General features: G+C 37.8%; 1 protein-coding gene across 2 annotated transcripts in view; it reads left to right on the top strand.

The window, feature by feature from the left end:
• The first annotated feature begins 2,006 nt into the window (after nt 1–2,006).
• The window catches only part of ZCCHC7 (zinc finger CCHC-type containing 7), a 249,116-nt gene continuing 234,833 nt past the window's right edge, over nt 2,007–16,289 (top strand). The window contains exons 1-2 of one of the 2 annotated variants that reach the window (XM_061132935.1): nt 2,007–2,143; nt 7,348–7,979. In XM_061132935.1, coding sequence (XP_060988918.1) covers nt 7,370–7,979 — 610 coding nt within the window. In that variant the 5' untranslated portion in view covers nt 2,007–2,143; nt 7,348–7,369. Of the gene's footprint in view, nt 2,148–7,347; nt 7,980–16,289 lie in introns of both variants that reach the window. The other variant, XM_061132934.1, reaches the window with a different exon arrangement.

Below are 16,289 nucleotides of genomic sequence, written 5' to 3' on the forward strand. Positions count from 1 at the left end.
AGAAGCCCAGGTTTTATGACATAACCTGTCAGGAGTGATTAAAGCATTTTTAAGCGTATGAACATACCAAATCTTTGTTGAGTGCAGGAGTAATAGTGGGAGGACTGGACACAGGAAATAGGAACATTTCTTAACTTTGTGGCCTTGGGCAAGTTACTTAGCCTCTGAATCTGTTTCCTTTTTTAAAACTCTCAATCTCAAATAGTTGTTAAAATTTAAAAGTTTATATGTAGTAAATTTATAGACATAAGACTGACACTTGATAAAAGCTCAGTATATTGGTTTTTAAAAGAGAACATTTTTTTTCCTACACAAATATACATTACCTAACAATCTAGTAATTTCTGTGACCCATTTCTTGGCCTGTTTCCTCCTCTACAAAATCTGTGTGTGTGTGTGCGTGTGTGTGTGCACGCGTGCTCAGGGGAGTCCAACTCTTTGCAATCCCATGGACTGTAGCCAGCCAGGTCACTCTGTCCATGGCATTTTCCAGGCAAGAATACTGGAGGAGGGTGCCAATTCCTATTCCAGGGGATCTTCCCCACCCAGGGACTGAACACCTGTCTCCTGCATCTCCTGCACTGTCAGGTGGATTCTTTACCACTGCACCACCTGGGCTTCCTGCAAAATGGGTGGGTCCTCCAATTTTATCTTTTCATTGTATCCTGTCTTCCTTTCTAGCACTTACCATAATGTTAACTAACATTTCTAATTATTTTCCAGATCAAACTGTGACTATAATTAACTATTTGTGTTCTGCTCCTCTGGTAGACTCTAGCTCTATGAGACCAGAGACTTTTAAAAATTTTACTATTATATCTGCAATTGCTAACACTGTCTGGCTCTTAACATGTGTTCAAATCAGTTCAGTTCAGTCCCCCAGTCATGTCCGACTCTTTGCAACCCCATGGATTGCAGCACACCAGGCTTCCCTGTCCATCACCAATTCCCGGAGCTTACTCAAACTCATGTCCATTGAGTTGGTGATGCCATCCAACCATCTCATCCTCTGTCATCCCCTTCTTCTCCCGCCCTCAATCTTTCCCAGCATCAGGGTCTTTTCAAATGAGTCAGTTCTTCGCATCAGGTGGCCAAAGTAATGGAGTTTCATCAGCTTCAGCATCAGTCCTTCCAATGAATATTCAGGACTGATTTCCTTTAGGACTGATTCCTTTATATGTTTAAATAAATGTTGGCAAAACTAATCAATGTTAAGATTATCTTTCAAGCCTGTTGTCAAGGGCCAACGAATTGATAAAGATGGACAGCGAGTTTATAATTAAAATACGTTGCGAGAAGAGGAACCCGAAGTCAGGGACGCCCAGCACAATCTGTAGCTCCTGAGGCTTCCAAAGGACCAGTACTGGCTTCAGCCTTTAGTAAGTGTGCATTTCTTAAAGGTTCACATATTAAATCTGTTGTCTTATATTATAGTATAAAAAAGAGCCGAAAGCGCCCCAGTGTAAACTAAGTTCAACTTCAACTTAGACATGGAAGGGGCTTGCCTAAGATCACTTAGCTCAAGAGAGAAGGATCTAGGAGCCAGGCGCTCTCAAAGAGGCTTTTCCCTCGCTGGGGTTCCCCGGATCCATCAGTCAAGCCTCCCGCTGTACCAGCCCTCGTCCAGTACCTGGCTCTCGGCTCCGCTCCCGCGCCACGTGGCACAAGGAGGGTGTCCCCCGAGATCTGGGAGAAGGCGGAGCCTGGTCTAAACCTCGCCCTGGAGCATCATGGGAGATGTAGTGTTTATCTCCAGCACGGAACGTGCTAACTCTCCTCGGTTTGGCTCGGTAAGTAGCATATCACCTGTGCAGGTCATTCAAACAAGCTATTCCTTAACACAGATTCAGCCTAGATACTTGTGAAAGAAGCCGTGGAGAAGGAGAAGCAGAGCAAGAAAGGCAAACAAATAAAAGACTCTATGCGGGGAAGGCAAAGGGTTAATAGTTGTTACGCACGTCTACTGGAGGAGAGGAGTGGGCGGGGACAGAAGACGACTTCCAGGAGCTGTTTTCACCGGAAGTGCCTTCCGTCCTCGTGGGTCCGCGCGGACGCCGTTTCCTTACCTCATTTGTCTTCGCCCCTCCCCGTCCCTCTACGCGTTTTGGTTCCTGGTTGGTGCTTCCTGGTCGCAGCCGCGGCAGTGAGTATGTGTGACGGACCCCAAGGTGTCCGTGGCCGGGGTGCCCCCTGCCCGCCCTCCGCCTCCCCGCTAGGCTGTGGAACTAGCGCGTGTCTCTTCGCCGGCCTCCGTGTCCCCGTTTTCCCCTCACTCGTAGCGGGGCTCGTCTCGTGGCCTCTCAGTCGAGCTCTGCCCCACGCGACTCCGCGGACCCGCTGTGGTGTCTGCTTCTCTCTGCCGCTCCGAGGCCTGAGGCCGTGGTTCAGAAATGGCTGAGCGCCCATGGCCTTGGTGGGGAGTGGCGTTTCTGCCTACTTTACCTCCACAGCCCCCAGAGATGCCTCTTTTAGGAAAGCCGGTCTGTCAGTTAAACGCGAAGAGAGGTCGGCTTTTGAGGACTGAACAGTCTTGGACCAGGTCCAACCTCAGCTGTCAGAAGCAGCAGCTGCAGCTGTTGGGACAGAAAAATTTCAAGGATTGGGCCCCTTCCCGCATGTGAAACGAGGAGACCTGCGCTGTGTTCACTGATGCCTTCCTTTTATCTTTCACATCCTGGGAGCCGACAGTTAAACTTTAGGAGCTGCAGGTGTTGTGGGAAAACTGGCCGAGTGAGAGGCAGTAGGCCTGAGTTCCAGGGGCGGCTCCACCACCAACTCGGCGCTGGTGACTCTAAAAATCTTAGAAATCTTTTCTAGCGTGTATTTACCGTTATTTCCGATTACAGGATTGAATTAGGAGATCTATTAGGCTCAGTGAATATATAAGCTTCTCAGAGCCTGTTTCTCTATGTATAAAATGAGAGCGTTCAATTTAATGACTTTCAGGTCTCTTCTAAAACTCTTTGTGTTTTAAGTATTTAGACTGTGTATATTTCAGACAGTATTGTGCTTTAAGGACAGTTCACTATGGCTGCTTTCAAGAGAATCTGAGAGTGGGGAATTAACCAAGGAAGACATGGAAGTGAGGGTTGTAAAATAGCTTCAAAGATTAAGATGCTGTGTAGCAAAAGAAAAAAGACTGAGGGTGAAGGAAGTGTTGTGATAAAATTAGTTATCCTGTAAAGACTTTATGTCAGGAACAGCTGGACTTGTCTGAATAAATTAAGCATTATTTTCTCCTACCAACATCTTGTATTCTGATTTTTTTGTGACCATTGTTTCCCACATTTGGATTCTTTATCCCAGTTTGATTTACTTCCTAATGAAAGTCTTTTTTGAAGAGTGGAAAGAAATTTTAACACAAAAGTCAGTAGTGTTTCACATCTGTCAGAATAGCTCACCAAGAGTAAGTCAGAAATTTTAAGTTGAAATTAAACTATTAATCATGTTCTAATGAAAGCTAGGCTTAAAATCAAGATGTGAATTTCATTTAAATTTCCTTGAGATGGATAACTGTCTCATCAAAAAGAAACATAGGCTAAAAGTTCTTTGAAAAGAAATAACACAGACTGAAGTGACCAGTTAGTAGACTGTAAAAGTAGAAATGTTGGTTTTAAAGATTGTATAGTAAAATCTGGAAGCTTAAATAAGCTTTAAGTTGTCTAGTTTAAAAAATTTCAGTGAATGAATACTGCTCCTACTTTTGAATGGTAAGAGGCTTTGCAGTTATTCTCTTATGTAAGAGCCATCTTTTTTGGTTGTGGCATTGCTATTTATTGTCTTTGAATACCAACTTGGGATGTTCTTGGATAGTAAACTGACAATGTATGCTTTTCTTTCCAGTTAAAATGCCTCTTTCATAGTTTTTAAACTCTACTGGGAAATAAAGTGGATATTTGTGAGATAAATGTAGGTGTTAAAACCAATGCATATATAGCTTTGAAGGAATTTTTTTTAAATCTTTATTTGAAGTTGTTAATTTTTTAATGTTAGTGAACATTTGGTTGAGAATCAGGGAAATGTGTTTCTTAACCAGGTAAATAACTTTGGATAGGCCTCTTTATTTCTTTGGACCTAAGTTTCCTTATATATAAATTGAGAAGATTGTATGAGACACTCTGAAAGGTCTCTTCCAGATTTAAAATTTTGTGACTCTCATGGGGACTTTGTTACCTAGTTAAGTGTGCTTGAGAATTGTGTACAATAATCAAAAAGCCGAGAAGTCCTTCTAAATTAAAACAGAGACATGTATATTTTTTCATATTTGTCCTCTGAGTATACATAAAAAAAGAAAATTAATGCATTTGAGTGTAATTAAGGTAGTAACGTAAACCAACACAGCCTCAGGCAAATCTTTTCTCTGGCAAATATAAGCTACGCAAACAGGAGAGCAGGTTATGCTGAGCACAGTTTTCAGTACAGAAGGTACAAAATCCTCTTAAAGGCCAGAGGGGCTAAATTGTTCAATTCATTTTTCTACATTTCAGGGAAAGAGATAAACCCTTAGACCCAAGGAAGTCTGTTTTTATTTTATTTCTGTAGTTTATTTTTGGCATACATTCACAGGTGTGCCTATGGCTCTATTCTTAATCCCTTTCCTCTGGGATGGCTCCAGAGTAGTACAAGTTTGTAACTCTGTAATTTAGCTCTTTAATTTTTTCGGTGCTGCCCTGGAATTATGTTTTATCTTAAGTCCACACTGGATCCTCAGGATGGATCCAGTGAGGATTTTGAAGGAAGCATAATTCCTTTGACTTCTTTTAGAATTAATTTACCTATTAAATAAAAAGGAAAGGATTCATCTTTTATTTGAATTCCTCTGAGGCTAACATTTCAATATAAACTGATAAATGCTATGAGCATTATCATTCAGACAGCCACATTCAACTTGTATGACAACAGCATAGCAACCTGAAGGACAGTGCAAGAAGGGAACAGTTATATTGTACCTTTTAGAAGGAAAAAAAAAAGACGTAAAGAGTTGGGTTCCCCCCAACTTTACAGAGATAAATTGACAAATAACATCGTGTATGTTTAAAGTGTACAACATAGTGATTTGATGTATGTATATATTGTGAAATGATTACTGCATTAAGGTTAGTTAACAAACACATCCATCACCTAACATATTTGCCTTTTTTGTGTGTGATTAGAATGTGTAAGATTTACACTCTGATGAGACTTCAGATATGCTGTATAGTATTGTTGACTCAGATCTTTTGATCACCCCCCCCACCCCCCAGCTTTACTGAGATATAATTGATACACAGCATGGTAAAGGTTTAAGGTATACAGCAAAAGTTTGTTTCTGTAAAACAAGAGACTCCAGCATGGGTGTAGTACATTTTTGCCTCTTGTTCATTTGACTCCTGGAATCAGCAGGTTGTATCACCAAAAGTACCCTGACATTTTGGGCAGAGAGCTAAGAAAACAACTAGTCTTTCTAAATACTTTGTAGCTAAAAGCAGAGTAGAAAGAATAAATTATCATTGTTAATTGTTCTCTAGACTGTCCATGATTTTGTAACAAAAAGGGTTTTTTTCCAGCACTTTCATTTTGATCAGTGTTCCATTAGTACCTAATCGAAACATCTGTGTAGATTTTTGGTTGATAATATGAGAATCTTTGGAATAGTTGGAAACAACTACAAAATTCATCTCACCATAATGTTCATACTTTAGACACATATTAAGGGCTTCCCAGGTGACTCAGTGGTAAACAATCTGCCTGCCAGTGCAGGAGACACAGGTTTGATCCCTGGGTTGGGAAGGTCCCCTGCAGGAGGGCATGGCAACCCACTCCAGTATACGTGCCTGGAAAATCCTGTGGACAGGAGCCTGGCGGGCTACAGTCCATGGGGCTGCGGAGAGTCAGACTTGCCTGAGTGAGTGAGCACCAGCACCAGGCACATGCTGGATTTATTAGAGCTTTAAGACAGATTCCTGATGATAGTATTTATGCATTCATTCACTCGTCAACAGCCCTTGATAGAAACCTTGATAAATGCCAGTTATCCTGTGTGGCTTTGGGGGTCCGTTATTTAATAAAGTGCATATAGTTCCTGCCTTCCTGGGGGGTGTGCTCTGTGCTCGTGGGAAATTTACCTTGTATTAGTAATTAGAAACAGAGAAGGCAATGGCACCCCACTCCAGTACTCTTGCTTGGAAAATCCCATGGACGGAGGAGCCTGGTAGGCTGCAGTCCATGGGGTCGCAAAGAGTCAGACATGACTGAGCGACTTCACTTTCTCTTTTCACTTTCATGCATTGGAGAAGGAGATGGCAACCCACTCCAGTGTTCTTGCCTGGAGAATCCCAGGGATGGGGTCGCACAGAGTCGGACACGACTGAAGTGACTTAGCAGTAGCAGTAATTAGAAATGTGAATGTTTTGAAATGATGTGGAAACCTTTAAAACCTTTAAAGGCGAGGCAATTTAGCCTGGTGGGTCAAGGAAAGCTTCTCTGAGGAAGTATTAATAATATTTAAACTGAATTGAGAGATGAGGGGGATTTAACATACTTAAAGCTGAGTTTTACCTCAATTTTAGGTCTTTGGTTAGTTTGTATTTCATGCATATCTTTATAGGTAGCACAGAGACAAACTAGGTTTATCATATTTTTAAAATTTTTATTTTTAGCTGCACCGTGTGGCTTGTAGGGGGTCTTAGTTCCCCCACCAGGGATTGAACCTGAGCCTACAGTAGTGAAAGAGCTAAATTCTAACCACTGGATTGCCAGGGAACTCCCTATTAGATATTTTTATGTATTCTTTTGGTCAAAGATCAGGAAGTCATAGGATTAATTTTTTAATTGAGAATAAAAATATATACCAAGGCAGTAAATAAAATAATTATGTCCTTTGTAGATTTCAGTTATAATTGAAGTAATATTCCTGTGTGAGAATGTATACCTGAAAAGATGGATACAGAACCAGGGAAAAGATGATGAATGGATGGAATAGTAGTGAGAATGACCTAAAATATTTTTGTGATGTTTGGCATTTTGGAAGAAAAAAAATGATGGGTGTCTGAAACAGTGGATCTCAGCCTGTTTTTTCTTTCTAACAATACTTGTGAAATACAACATTTCCATTAATATTATGTAATTTAACTCAGTTGTTAGTAGTAATTTTCATTTGGGAGGGATGGGCATTATTAGAGTGGGTCATAACAGAATTTAGAAAGCTTTGAAAAATGGTACTACCCTAAGAGAAAAATCTTTTTAAATATGTCATTGAGAAAACTGATGACCTTCACAAAAGTTAGGTAAGAGGTGTATCGTTATGCACTAAACAGGCATGATCTGATCTGTTAAAATATATTCTTTGTGTGACTTTCTTTTTTACAGCATCAAGGTTTACTGACTTTCCATGATGTTTGGTGGTTATGAGACCATAGAAGCGTATGAAGATGAGCTTTATCGTGAAGAGTCATCTAGTGAACTGAGTGTTGATAGTGAGGTGGAATTTCAGCTCTACAGCCAAGTTCATTATGCCCAAGATCTTGATAATGTCATCAGGGAGGAAGAACATGAAGAGAGGAACTCTGGAAATTCTGAATCATTCAGTAGTAAACCAAATCAAAAGAATTTAATTGTCCTTTCAGATAGTGAGGTCATCCAACTGTCAGATGGGTCAGAGGTCATCACACTCTCTGATGAAGATAGTATTTATAGATGTGAAAGAAAGAATTTTAGAGTCCATGCAAAAGAAAAGACCCAAGGTTCTCCTGCTTCTGTTCATTCTAATGATTTAGCAGATAAGAAGTGCAAGAGGGATATTGAGAAGTCTAAACCTGGAGAGAGATCAGGTACAATCCAGGAGGTCATGATTATAGAAGTCAGTTCAAGTGAAGAGGAAGAGAGCACCATTTCAGAAAGTGATAATGTGGAAAGCTGGATGCTGCTGGGATGTGAAGTTGATGATAAAGATGACGATATCCTTCTCAATCTTGTGGGATGTGAAAAGTCTGTTAATGAAGGTTAGTATCATATTGGCCATTTGAAAAGTAGTATCATCTTTAATAAGGAAGACTGCTTTTCCTAGACAAAAGACCATTAGGGTCTGTTCCATTTAATTCTGCACCTTTTTGTCTTGTTTTTGGCTTGTTTCTCATGAGACTTTCTTACCAATGGCTACTTTAATGGTGGTCTGTCTGAACATCAGAAAAGAGTATGTCAGGATATCAAAGACACTCTGCTTCTGCTGTAAGCAAATTCATAACTGTTTCTTCCTGTTTGGCTAGAGCCAGTTCTGGACGTGCAATCTTAGTTCCTCTCTCTCTCTGCTTGGTACCACAGGTGAGTACTCCATCCACCTCTGACATTGGCCCTATGCCCTCATTGGCCAACCCTGTTGGTTCTGCCTTTTCCTAAATGATTTGCTTTCTCAGGAGATAGGCATATAGCAAGCATGTGGAATGCTTGGTACATAGAAGACACGGAATTAGTATTAAGATTTTTAGGAACTCTACAATCAGTAATGTAGGAAACTATGAAGAGCTGTAAGTCTACAGTAGACTGTGGAAGAGAATGTAGATTCTGAGAGCCACATCATGGAGAATTGAAGTTTTTGGTGTTAGTTTTGTTTCCTCTGTCACATGTAGTAAGCTAGTAGTGATGCTTATCCTGTGAAAAAGTCCCTTTCATTTTTCTCCCTTTATGTGTAATGCGTAGTCTCTTGCACTGTTTTCTTAAATGATATTTTACATCCTCTCGGGACACTGTTAAATCGGTAGTCTTCAAATGCCCTTTGCTCAGTATTAAAGTACTAAGTGTATTGCTGCTCCAAAACCTTTAATAGCACGCACTCGTTCTCAGAGGAAGATGATGGTATTGAATATAACTGATGCTTTGAAGCCCCAGAGATTAACAAACTTTTTTTTTTTTCCCCCAAAGAGCCAGATGGGAAATATTTTAGGTTTCCAATCCATAGGAAACCTACTTCCTAACTACTTAACTTTGCCCTTGTTTAAGAGAGCAGCCATGACACCTGAAGAAATGAGATGGCTGTTTCAACAGAATCTTACAAAACAGGTGTCAAGCTCAGGCTTTAGGAGGCCGACTTTGAGAATTTGATAGCAAAAGGAAGAAGAGATAGACTAGTAGGTAGAATATAGAGCAGAATCAGGTAAAGTTTTATCAGAAAGAGAGGTTTGGTAATGTTTTTAGGTAGAAGGGGAAATCTCTTGAAGAAGGAGAGATTAAACCTATTTGGTGGATTGGAATAGGGAGGCAAGTCAGAGAAGGGATCAGGTATATATGTCTGAATTAGTCTTGGAAAGCTATTTAATTATGAAATTATCAAATGTTCATAGAAGTGGAGAAGAAAGAATAAATTCAGATGGATTGAGATAAATGAGTACGTAAGGCCCGTTTCCCACATATATGGCCTTATATAATGCATGCTTCTGGCTACCTGTTGTGATAACTAATTCTACAGCTCCCCGGGAGTCTAAAGCCCATAGGTTGGAAGTCACTGCACTAACAATTCAACAGTAAGAGAATAAAAGCATTGCTTAGAAGTAGTATTCAATCAAAATTAAAACAATATGAGCTTGTAATGAACTCATTTTGAAGGATTTCATAACTTTTCCCAGTAATATCTAGGAAATGATCCAGGGTTAGGCAAAACTTTGCAGAACATCAGAACAAGCATTTATTTAGCCTATCCTTTCTCTAAAATGCTTTCCCCTAAGGTGACAGCTAGTTTCATCAAATACTAATGTGTTCATGATGATCTGCCACTTTTCTTGAATTCAAGTTCTCTGTGTCCACCACGCTGAATATTTCCATTTCGGTATCTTATTGTTATGTCACTTTCACATACTGAAAAGTTTGAAAAATTGGAAAGGGAGTTGGTCTTTCCACGGAAGGAGGAGCAGGGTAACTGGGTGGTGTTTCGTGCTGGGACTAGAATTTCTCAGGGCAGAATGATGGGGATTGATATGAGTGGTGGGGACGGGGTTAAGAGCAGTTGAACCACAGGGAGATGAGGATTCTAGAGGAAAGGGAACAATGGATTTGTCAGGTTTGGCTTTTAGGAAAGAAGTTGGTAATTAGATATGTAGAGACATCTCTGGAAAACAATTTTAGTATTTTTTGTTATAAGTAGACAATAAGAAGCATGTCTGTCTTTAACTGTATTTTGGAGAGGGGCTATTTGTATTGCATTTGTTTATTTTTATTGAGGTGAAATTAGCATAAGATTAACCATTTTAAAGGTTCAATTTGGAGGCATTTAGTACATTCACAGTGTTGTAGAACCATTACCTCTATCTAGTTCCAAAACATTTTTACCACATCCAAGGGAAACCCACAAATGTTGTCACCACATCCAAAGGAAACCCAGCACCCCTTGAACAGTCACACCCTATAGCCTCCTGCCTCAGACCCTGATAAGCACAAACCTGCTTTCTGTCTCTGTGGGTTTACCTGTTCTGGATATTTCGTGTAAATAGAATCATCCAGTATGTGACCTTTTGTATCCAGTATTTGACCTTCTGGCATCTTTCACTTAGCATAGTGTTTTGGAGGCTTATGCATATTGTAGTATGTGTCAATACTTCATTCCTCTTTTAAGGCCAAATAATATTCCATTGTATGTATATACCTACATTTCGTTTATCCATTTATCTGTTGATGGACGTTTGTGTTTCTCCCTGTTGGCTGTAGTGGGTAGTGCCACTGTGAACATTCATGTACAAGTATTTACTTGAATACTTCTTTTGGGTATTCTTTTGGGTGTAAACTAGGAATAGAATTACTGATGTTTCTGTGTTTCAGTTTTTGAGGAACCGCTAAACTTTTCCGCAGTGGCTGCACCATTGTATGTTCTCACCAGTAATATATGAGGGTTCCAATTAACTGCAGTGGTTTTTACAATGACTTGTCATGTTGCACATTTCTGTTTGATTTACTGACAGACTCTTTATTATTTCTTAGCTTTTTTTCCCCCTAGTCTTAGTTTTTTATAGTTATTGCTTACATTGGCTTATGATTTTCTAGAATGGTTTTTTTCAAATAAGATTTTCCTTATGTTTTCATCCATTTACAGTTTTTAAAGAAATTGATTCATCTTAGAGGTATCCATTCTTAATGTATGTGTAGTATATAAATTTATGTCACTTTTTTTTGCAACTTTGGTAAAAATATTTGATTGAAGACCTAAGTAATTCCAAGTAATTCTTGATTCCAGACATTCAGTCTGTGTTCCTACCATCCATATTGAAATTTACCCCTACCCTTTGTTCCTGGGATTTGTTTTTTTTTTGTTCTAATCAAATGGAAACAAATTTTGCAAGTCTATAAATTAATTTGTTTCACTCTTATATAGATTCTTAATAAAATATTTATATGTCCCCTGTTTTATTTCCTTGATCTACAAATGCTATAATCCAGTTTTTCCAGTTAATAGGCAATGTATTCAGTACTGATGCCTTTTTGAATGTGCTTTCCTTTCTGATCGTTATTGGCCCATTCAAAAAGAGAGAAAATATTTTTTTATATTGTTGAAAGTTTTTGGAAATTCTGGCATGCTTTTGAAATGATGATGATCGTTAAACAACAAGAGTAATGTTGTGTACTATTCCCCGTCTTCCCCAAACTCCCCAAACTGGCATATTTGAAGTATCAATATGCTAGAAGAGATTAACAACTCCTTGAGGATAAGTCTTTGCTTCAGAAGCCTTCTTGTAATATTTAGAATAATTTTTTGCCATATATATTACTTTGTTTTCCATTAATTGTTCAAATATTGATTGAGTGGTGTTTCAATGAAGAAACAAAATATAATAAGCTTAAGTTATTCACAGAAGTCTCTTCTTAAGCATAGGAGTTAAGTCTTTCCAAATCCTGGGGCTAGATATGGTTGAAAACTTGAAAAACTTTTTAAAAAGTAAGATTGGTGAATTTGAGGTAGTACATGAAGGTCTGATAATCCATATTTTTTGTTAACTATTGCTAAATTTATAGTAACCAGTGCAGCACTGCTCTTGCTCTGTGGAAACCTGAGGCTCTTTCCCATTACTTCAGTTTCATTGAGGTGTGTAAATGTTTGTTTTGCTTTAAGACACAATTAGAATACATAATAAGGCAAGTAATATACAACCAGGAGACATTTGCTTCCCTTTTTATTCCTCCTCTAAATGTTTAATACTTTTCTGATTTAAAGTTGTTGATTAGCTTCCTTGGGTTCCGGGAGCCCCTGAGGGTGTAGCACTTAGGTCGTGTGCTCAGGCTGGCCTTCCTCTGAATGTGCAGCTTGATGATGGGCTCTGCTTATAATAAACCCATGCCCAAACGTAGGCCTTCAGTACGTGTTCCACATGGCTGTCAGCTGTTTCTACTGAGGGATATAGGAGTTTATTTCTAAGGTCTAGAAGTAAACTTCACTTCCTTTCCTTTCTTTACTCTTTCCTGGGTTTTCTTTATGTAAACGATACCTGCTCTGTCATTTGTCTTCCTTTTAAAATTCTCACCCTTTACTTTCGTTTATTATTCCCAATGGGATTAGCCTATGATTTATGCCTTTACTAGAAAGACAGGTTTCTTGGTTTAAGAAAAGATGCACCAAAGGAAATAAGCATGTTTTTTAATTTGTGAGGGGAATCTCTATTTTGGGAAGCATTATTGTATAAGACAGCTGAATGATGGTAATAAGTGCTATAGGAGTTATACATGAATAGTCACCAACTTATTTTCGTTCATAGGAAAGGGACTTTATTAGCTCTAGGAGTGGTTGTTAAATTATTTTTTTTTTTAACTATAGAAATTTTAAGGTATACAGAAATAGAATGTTGTAATAGCTTCAGTTTTCCATAAACCAGCTTCAACAGTTATCAACTTATGACCACTTTTTTTCATATATATTTCCATGTCCCTATATTACTTTGAAGCAAATCACAGTCATTATACCATATCATTCATTTATGTGCATACCCATCCATACATATATTTTAATTTGTATTTCTGAAAGAAAATTACTCTTTTTAAGAAACAATCATTATTATCAGACATAAAAAAATTACCAATAATTCTTTATCATTAAATAACCATTCAGCCTTCAGATTTCCCTGATGGACTCTTAATTTTTTTCCCTGTGGTTTATTTGAATCAGATCTATTTATTATAATTGGGTGATAACTTGTGTCCTTTAATCTATAGGTTCATCCTTTGTCTCTTTCTTCTATGTGTTTTTTTCCCTTCCTTATAACTTAGTTGTTGTACTGACTGGGTGGTTTATCTCCTAGAATTTCCTGAGTCTGAATTCTGTGACAGTGTCTAACCTGCTCCACTGTCCCCTGATTTCCTGTGAATTAGTAGTTATCTACAAGTTTAAATTCAGGTGTCTCCCTGTGACTGTGCCAGCAGCTCGACAGATAGATAGGTTCGTTTGTTTCATTTTGCTTTTCATACGTTATTCTTCAGTATTACCTTTTAAAAATTCAATTTGTTGGATAATTATGTACAATAATATAAGGTTCTAAATTCAAATCGACAAGACTAGGTAAAAAATATTCAGAGAAGTCTGCTTTCTGTCCATTCTTCATCCTGTTCCCACTCTTCCTTTTAGGGGTAATTGTTAAGAGGAAATTGATGATTTGTCTTTACATTAAAAAAAATATAAGCAAATATTCAAATATCTTCATATCCTCCCTACCCCTTATATAAATAAGCGGTAGCATGTGATCCACACTTTGATCTACCTTGCTTTTATTCTCTTAACAGTACATTCTGACGATCAGTCCATAATAGTATCTAAAGATAGTTTTCATTTCTAGGCTAGGACTGTGTGCTATTTTTGTATCTTCTACACTGATCTGAGCTGGACATGTAGGCATATAATGAATACTTTTTGGAAGTGAATGAGTAGTAACTTTAAATAATTGGTGAATAATACATACTTGTTACAGTTTTTAAATGTATTTTAAATGTATGATAGTCTAAGTCCACTTTCAGAATCATGCTTTACATGTTTACTGTTTCTTTCTCATTTAATAATTTTGAAAAATTTAGTGAAAATTTTAAATAGGTTCAGATTTTAAAAAGAAGGTATCTTTTAAAGAATGAAGAGTATAGCGTTTTTAAAAGTTGAATAAGCCTATTTAGTTCCTAGTGTATGTGATTGTTATGGTATAGAATTTTATATTGAGGTAGAGCTTCAGTATGTATAGTTTGGCACCTCACTCTAGTTCATCAGCATTTGGCACGTCGTGTATATGTGGCACACCGTGGGTGAATTTAGTTACATAGAGTAGTGTATACACAGTGTTCCTTACATAGTACTACATGAGGTTGAAGTGAAATTACGACTTTAGTAAAAAGTCATGACTTTGAAATTGAAGTAAAATTATGGCTTTTAATGACTTAGTGCAGCAAGTCTTTTAATTTTGTGTGTTAAGTTCCTTTTACCCTTAAAAAATACACATATAAAAGTTGTGGATATAATTTCAGAAGTTGAAGAACTTATCTAGAGGCAATTGCTGGCATTTATTAGGCACTCAACTAAGACTTGATAAGTAATTAAAATATGAGTCTAGGGGTTTACCTACTTGAATTTCAGTTTTTCAAATATGTCACATTTTATTTGATCTGGGTCTTTATATATGCCTGGATCAGTTTCTATCTTGCCTGGTTGATACCTATTCATCCCTCAAGTCTTAGTTTAAGGTTTACTTCTGAAATGAGGTAATGGACATAGGCTCTCAGTTGGTGAAGGTTACTAGGTCTGTTACAGCTCCACAGTTGACTAACTGACTTTGGGTAATGGAATTCCTTCATTGGTAAAATAATAAATTTTATTTCATTAAGGATGTAAGCTAAAATGCAACAATGGATAGACTAACCATGTAGTAGGAAAATATTTTGATAAAACTCATGTAACAACAAGATAAGTTCACTATTACCATAGCAAGCATGGGCATTTAGCTTCCACTTGGTTTTTTTAAATTAAAAGTTCTCAGATTTTTTTGTGAACCCAAATTGCTTTTGAACAACATGTCTCTAGTATAGCACTTTATTTTAATAAATTTTTTTAATTTGGTGACATTTTATTTATTAGTTAAAACCTAAATCTGAAGTTTTAAAATGAATCCAGTTATTACTTATTGAATGTTTACAGTGTACAGGCACTATACTGTTAAGTTCTTGGAATTCAAGAATTGCTGTGTAGTCCCTGCCTTTAGAAACCTTAAACCGCATGACAATATGGGAAGTTCACTGTATTTCCAAAGTTAAATACGTTTCTGCGATGCAAGAGATGCCCCAATACACAACCATTTCCAGATGAATGTTGGAGACTTTTTAAAAAAGATAGGCTAAGTACAAGACTGAATTGAAAAGTAACCCTTTGAACTCAGTCTTGAAGAATGGATAGGATTTAATGTTCAGGTGAAATGCAAGGAGGAAGAACAAAGCTGAGAGCCCTAAAACTGTATTGATGCCATCTATGTTTAATGAATGGTTTACCATGTGGCCGAGTATGATTAAGTATTTTAATAACATACCCTTTTAGAGGCTGCTTCAATTCTGTGTGTGCTGTTGGAAGATTTCTTGGTTATTATTTTGTTCCAGTATTTTTTTGTTTCTTGCTTGTGTGTCTTTTTCTTTTCCTTTTAAAAATTGGGTATTTTATGCAATTTAATGGCAGATAGAAAAATTTTCTCAGATGGACCAGATGCTGTAGGTTAGTCAAAGGACATGACCAGCTGCTTAAAGTGTATGTTTCGTGCAGGGCTGTTGAAAGTGGAGCACGTGTTGAAATATAACTTCGGCGCCTCATAGCTTGTGTTCTTCTTTACCATCTTTTAACATGGAAAAGGAACACATTCAGTTAGTTTGGAAATGAAAATAAATTAAACTTTCCTTTCAGTACTCCTCAATTTTTTAAGCTGGTATTTCTCCCCTTTCTGTGTTCATCAGCTAACCAGTCAGTCATAGTTTCTAGAGAGAGCATAGTTTCTAGGCTTAATAGTTCATAAGAGTGTGTTGCTATTTGACGTACTTTTTATTGATGTATAGTTTAATTTCTGCCTTATAATTGAAAAATGGCCACATGTTAGAGTTCTGGTGACTGAGAGCGCCAAAGAACTCCCTCCCTGATGTTTTCAGCTTTTGTAAGCCTGCACTACACAATTCCTAAAGCTGCTGTTGAACTGTGTATCTAGTTGTAGCATGTCACCTTACACTTAACTTTTGTGAGGGCATCTTTTTATTTAATTTCTAATTAGCATAATGACTTAAACTGTGTTATTCACTGTTCCATGGTGAAGTTGTCCTAAGGAGAGATGAAA

This window comes from Dama dama, chromosome 29 (assembly GCF_033118175.1).
Source record: "Dama dama isolate Ldn47 chromosome 29, ASM3311817v1, whole genome shotgun sequence".
Taxonomy (NCBI): domain Eukaryota; kingdom Metazoa; phylum Chordata; class Mammalia; order Artiodactyla; family Cervidae; genus Dama; species Dama dama.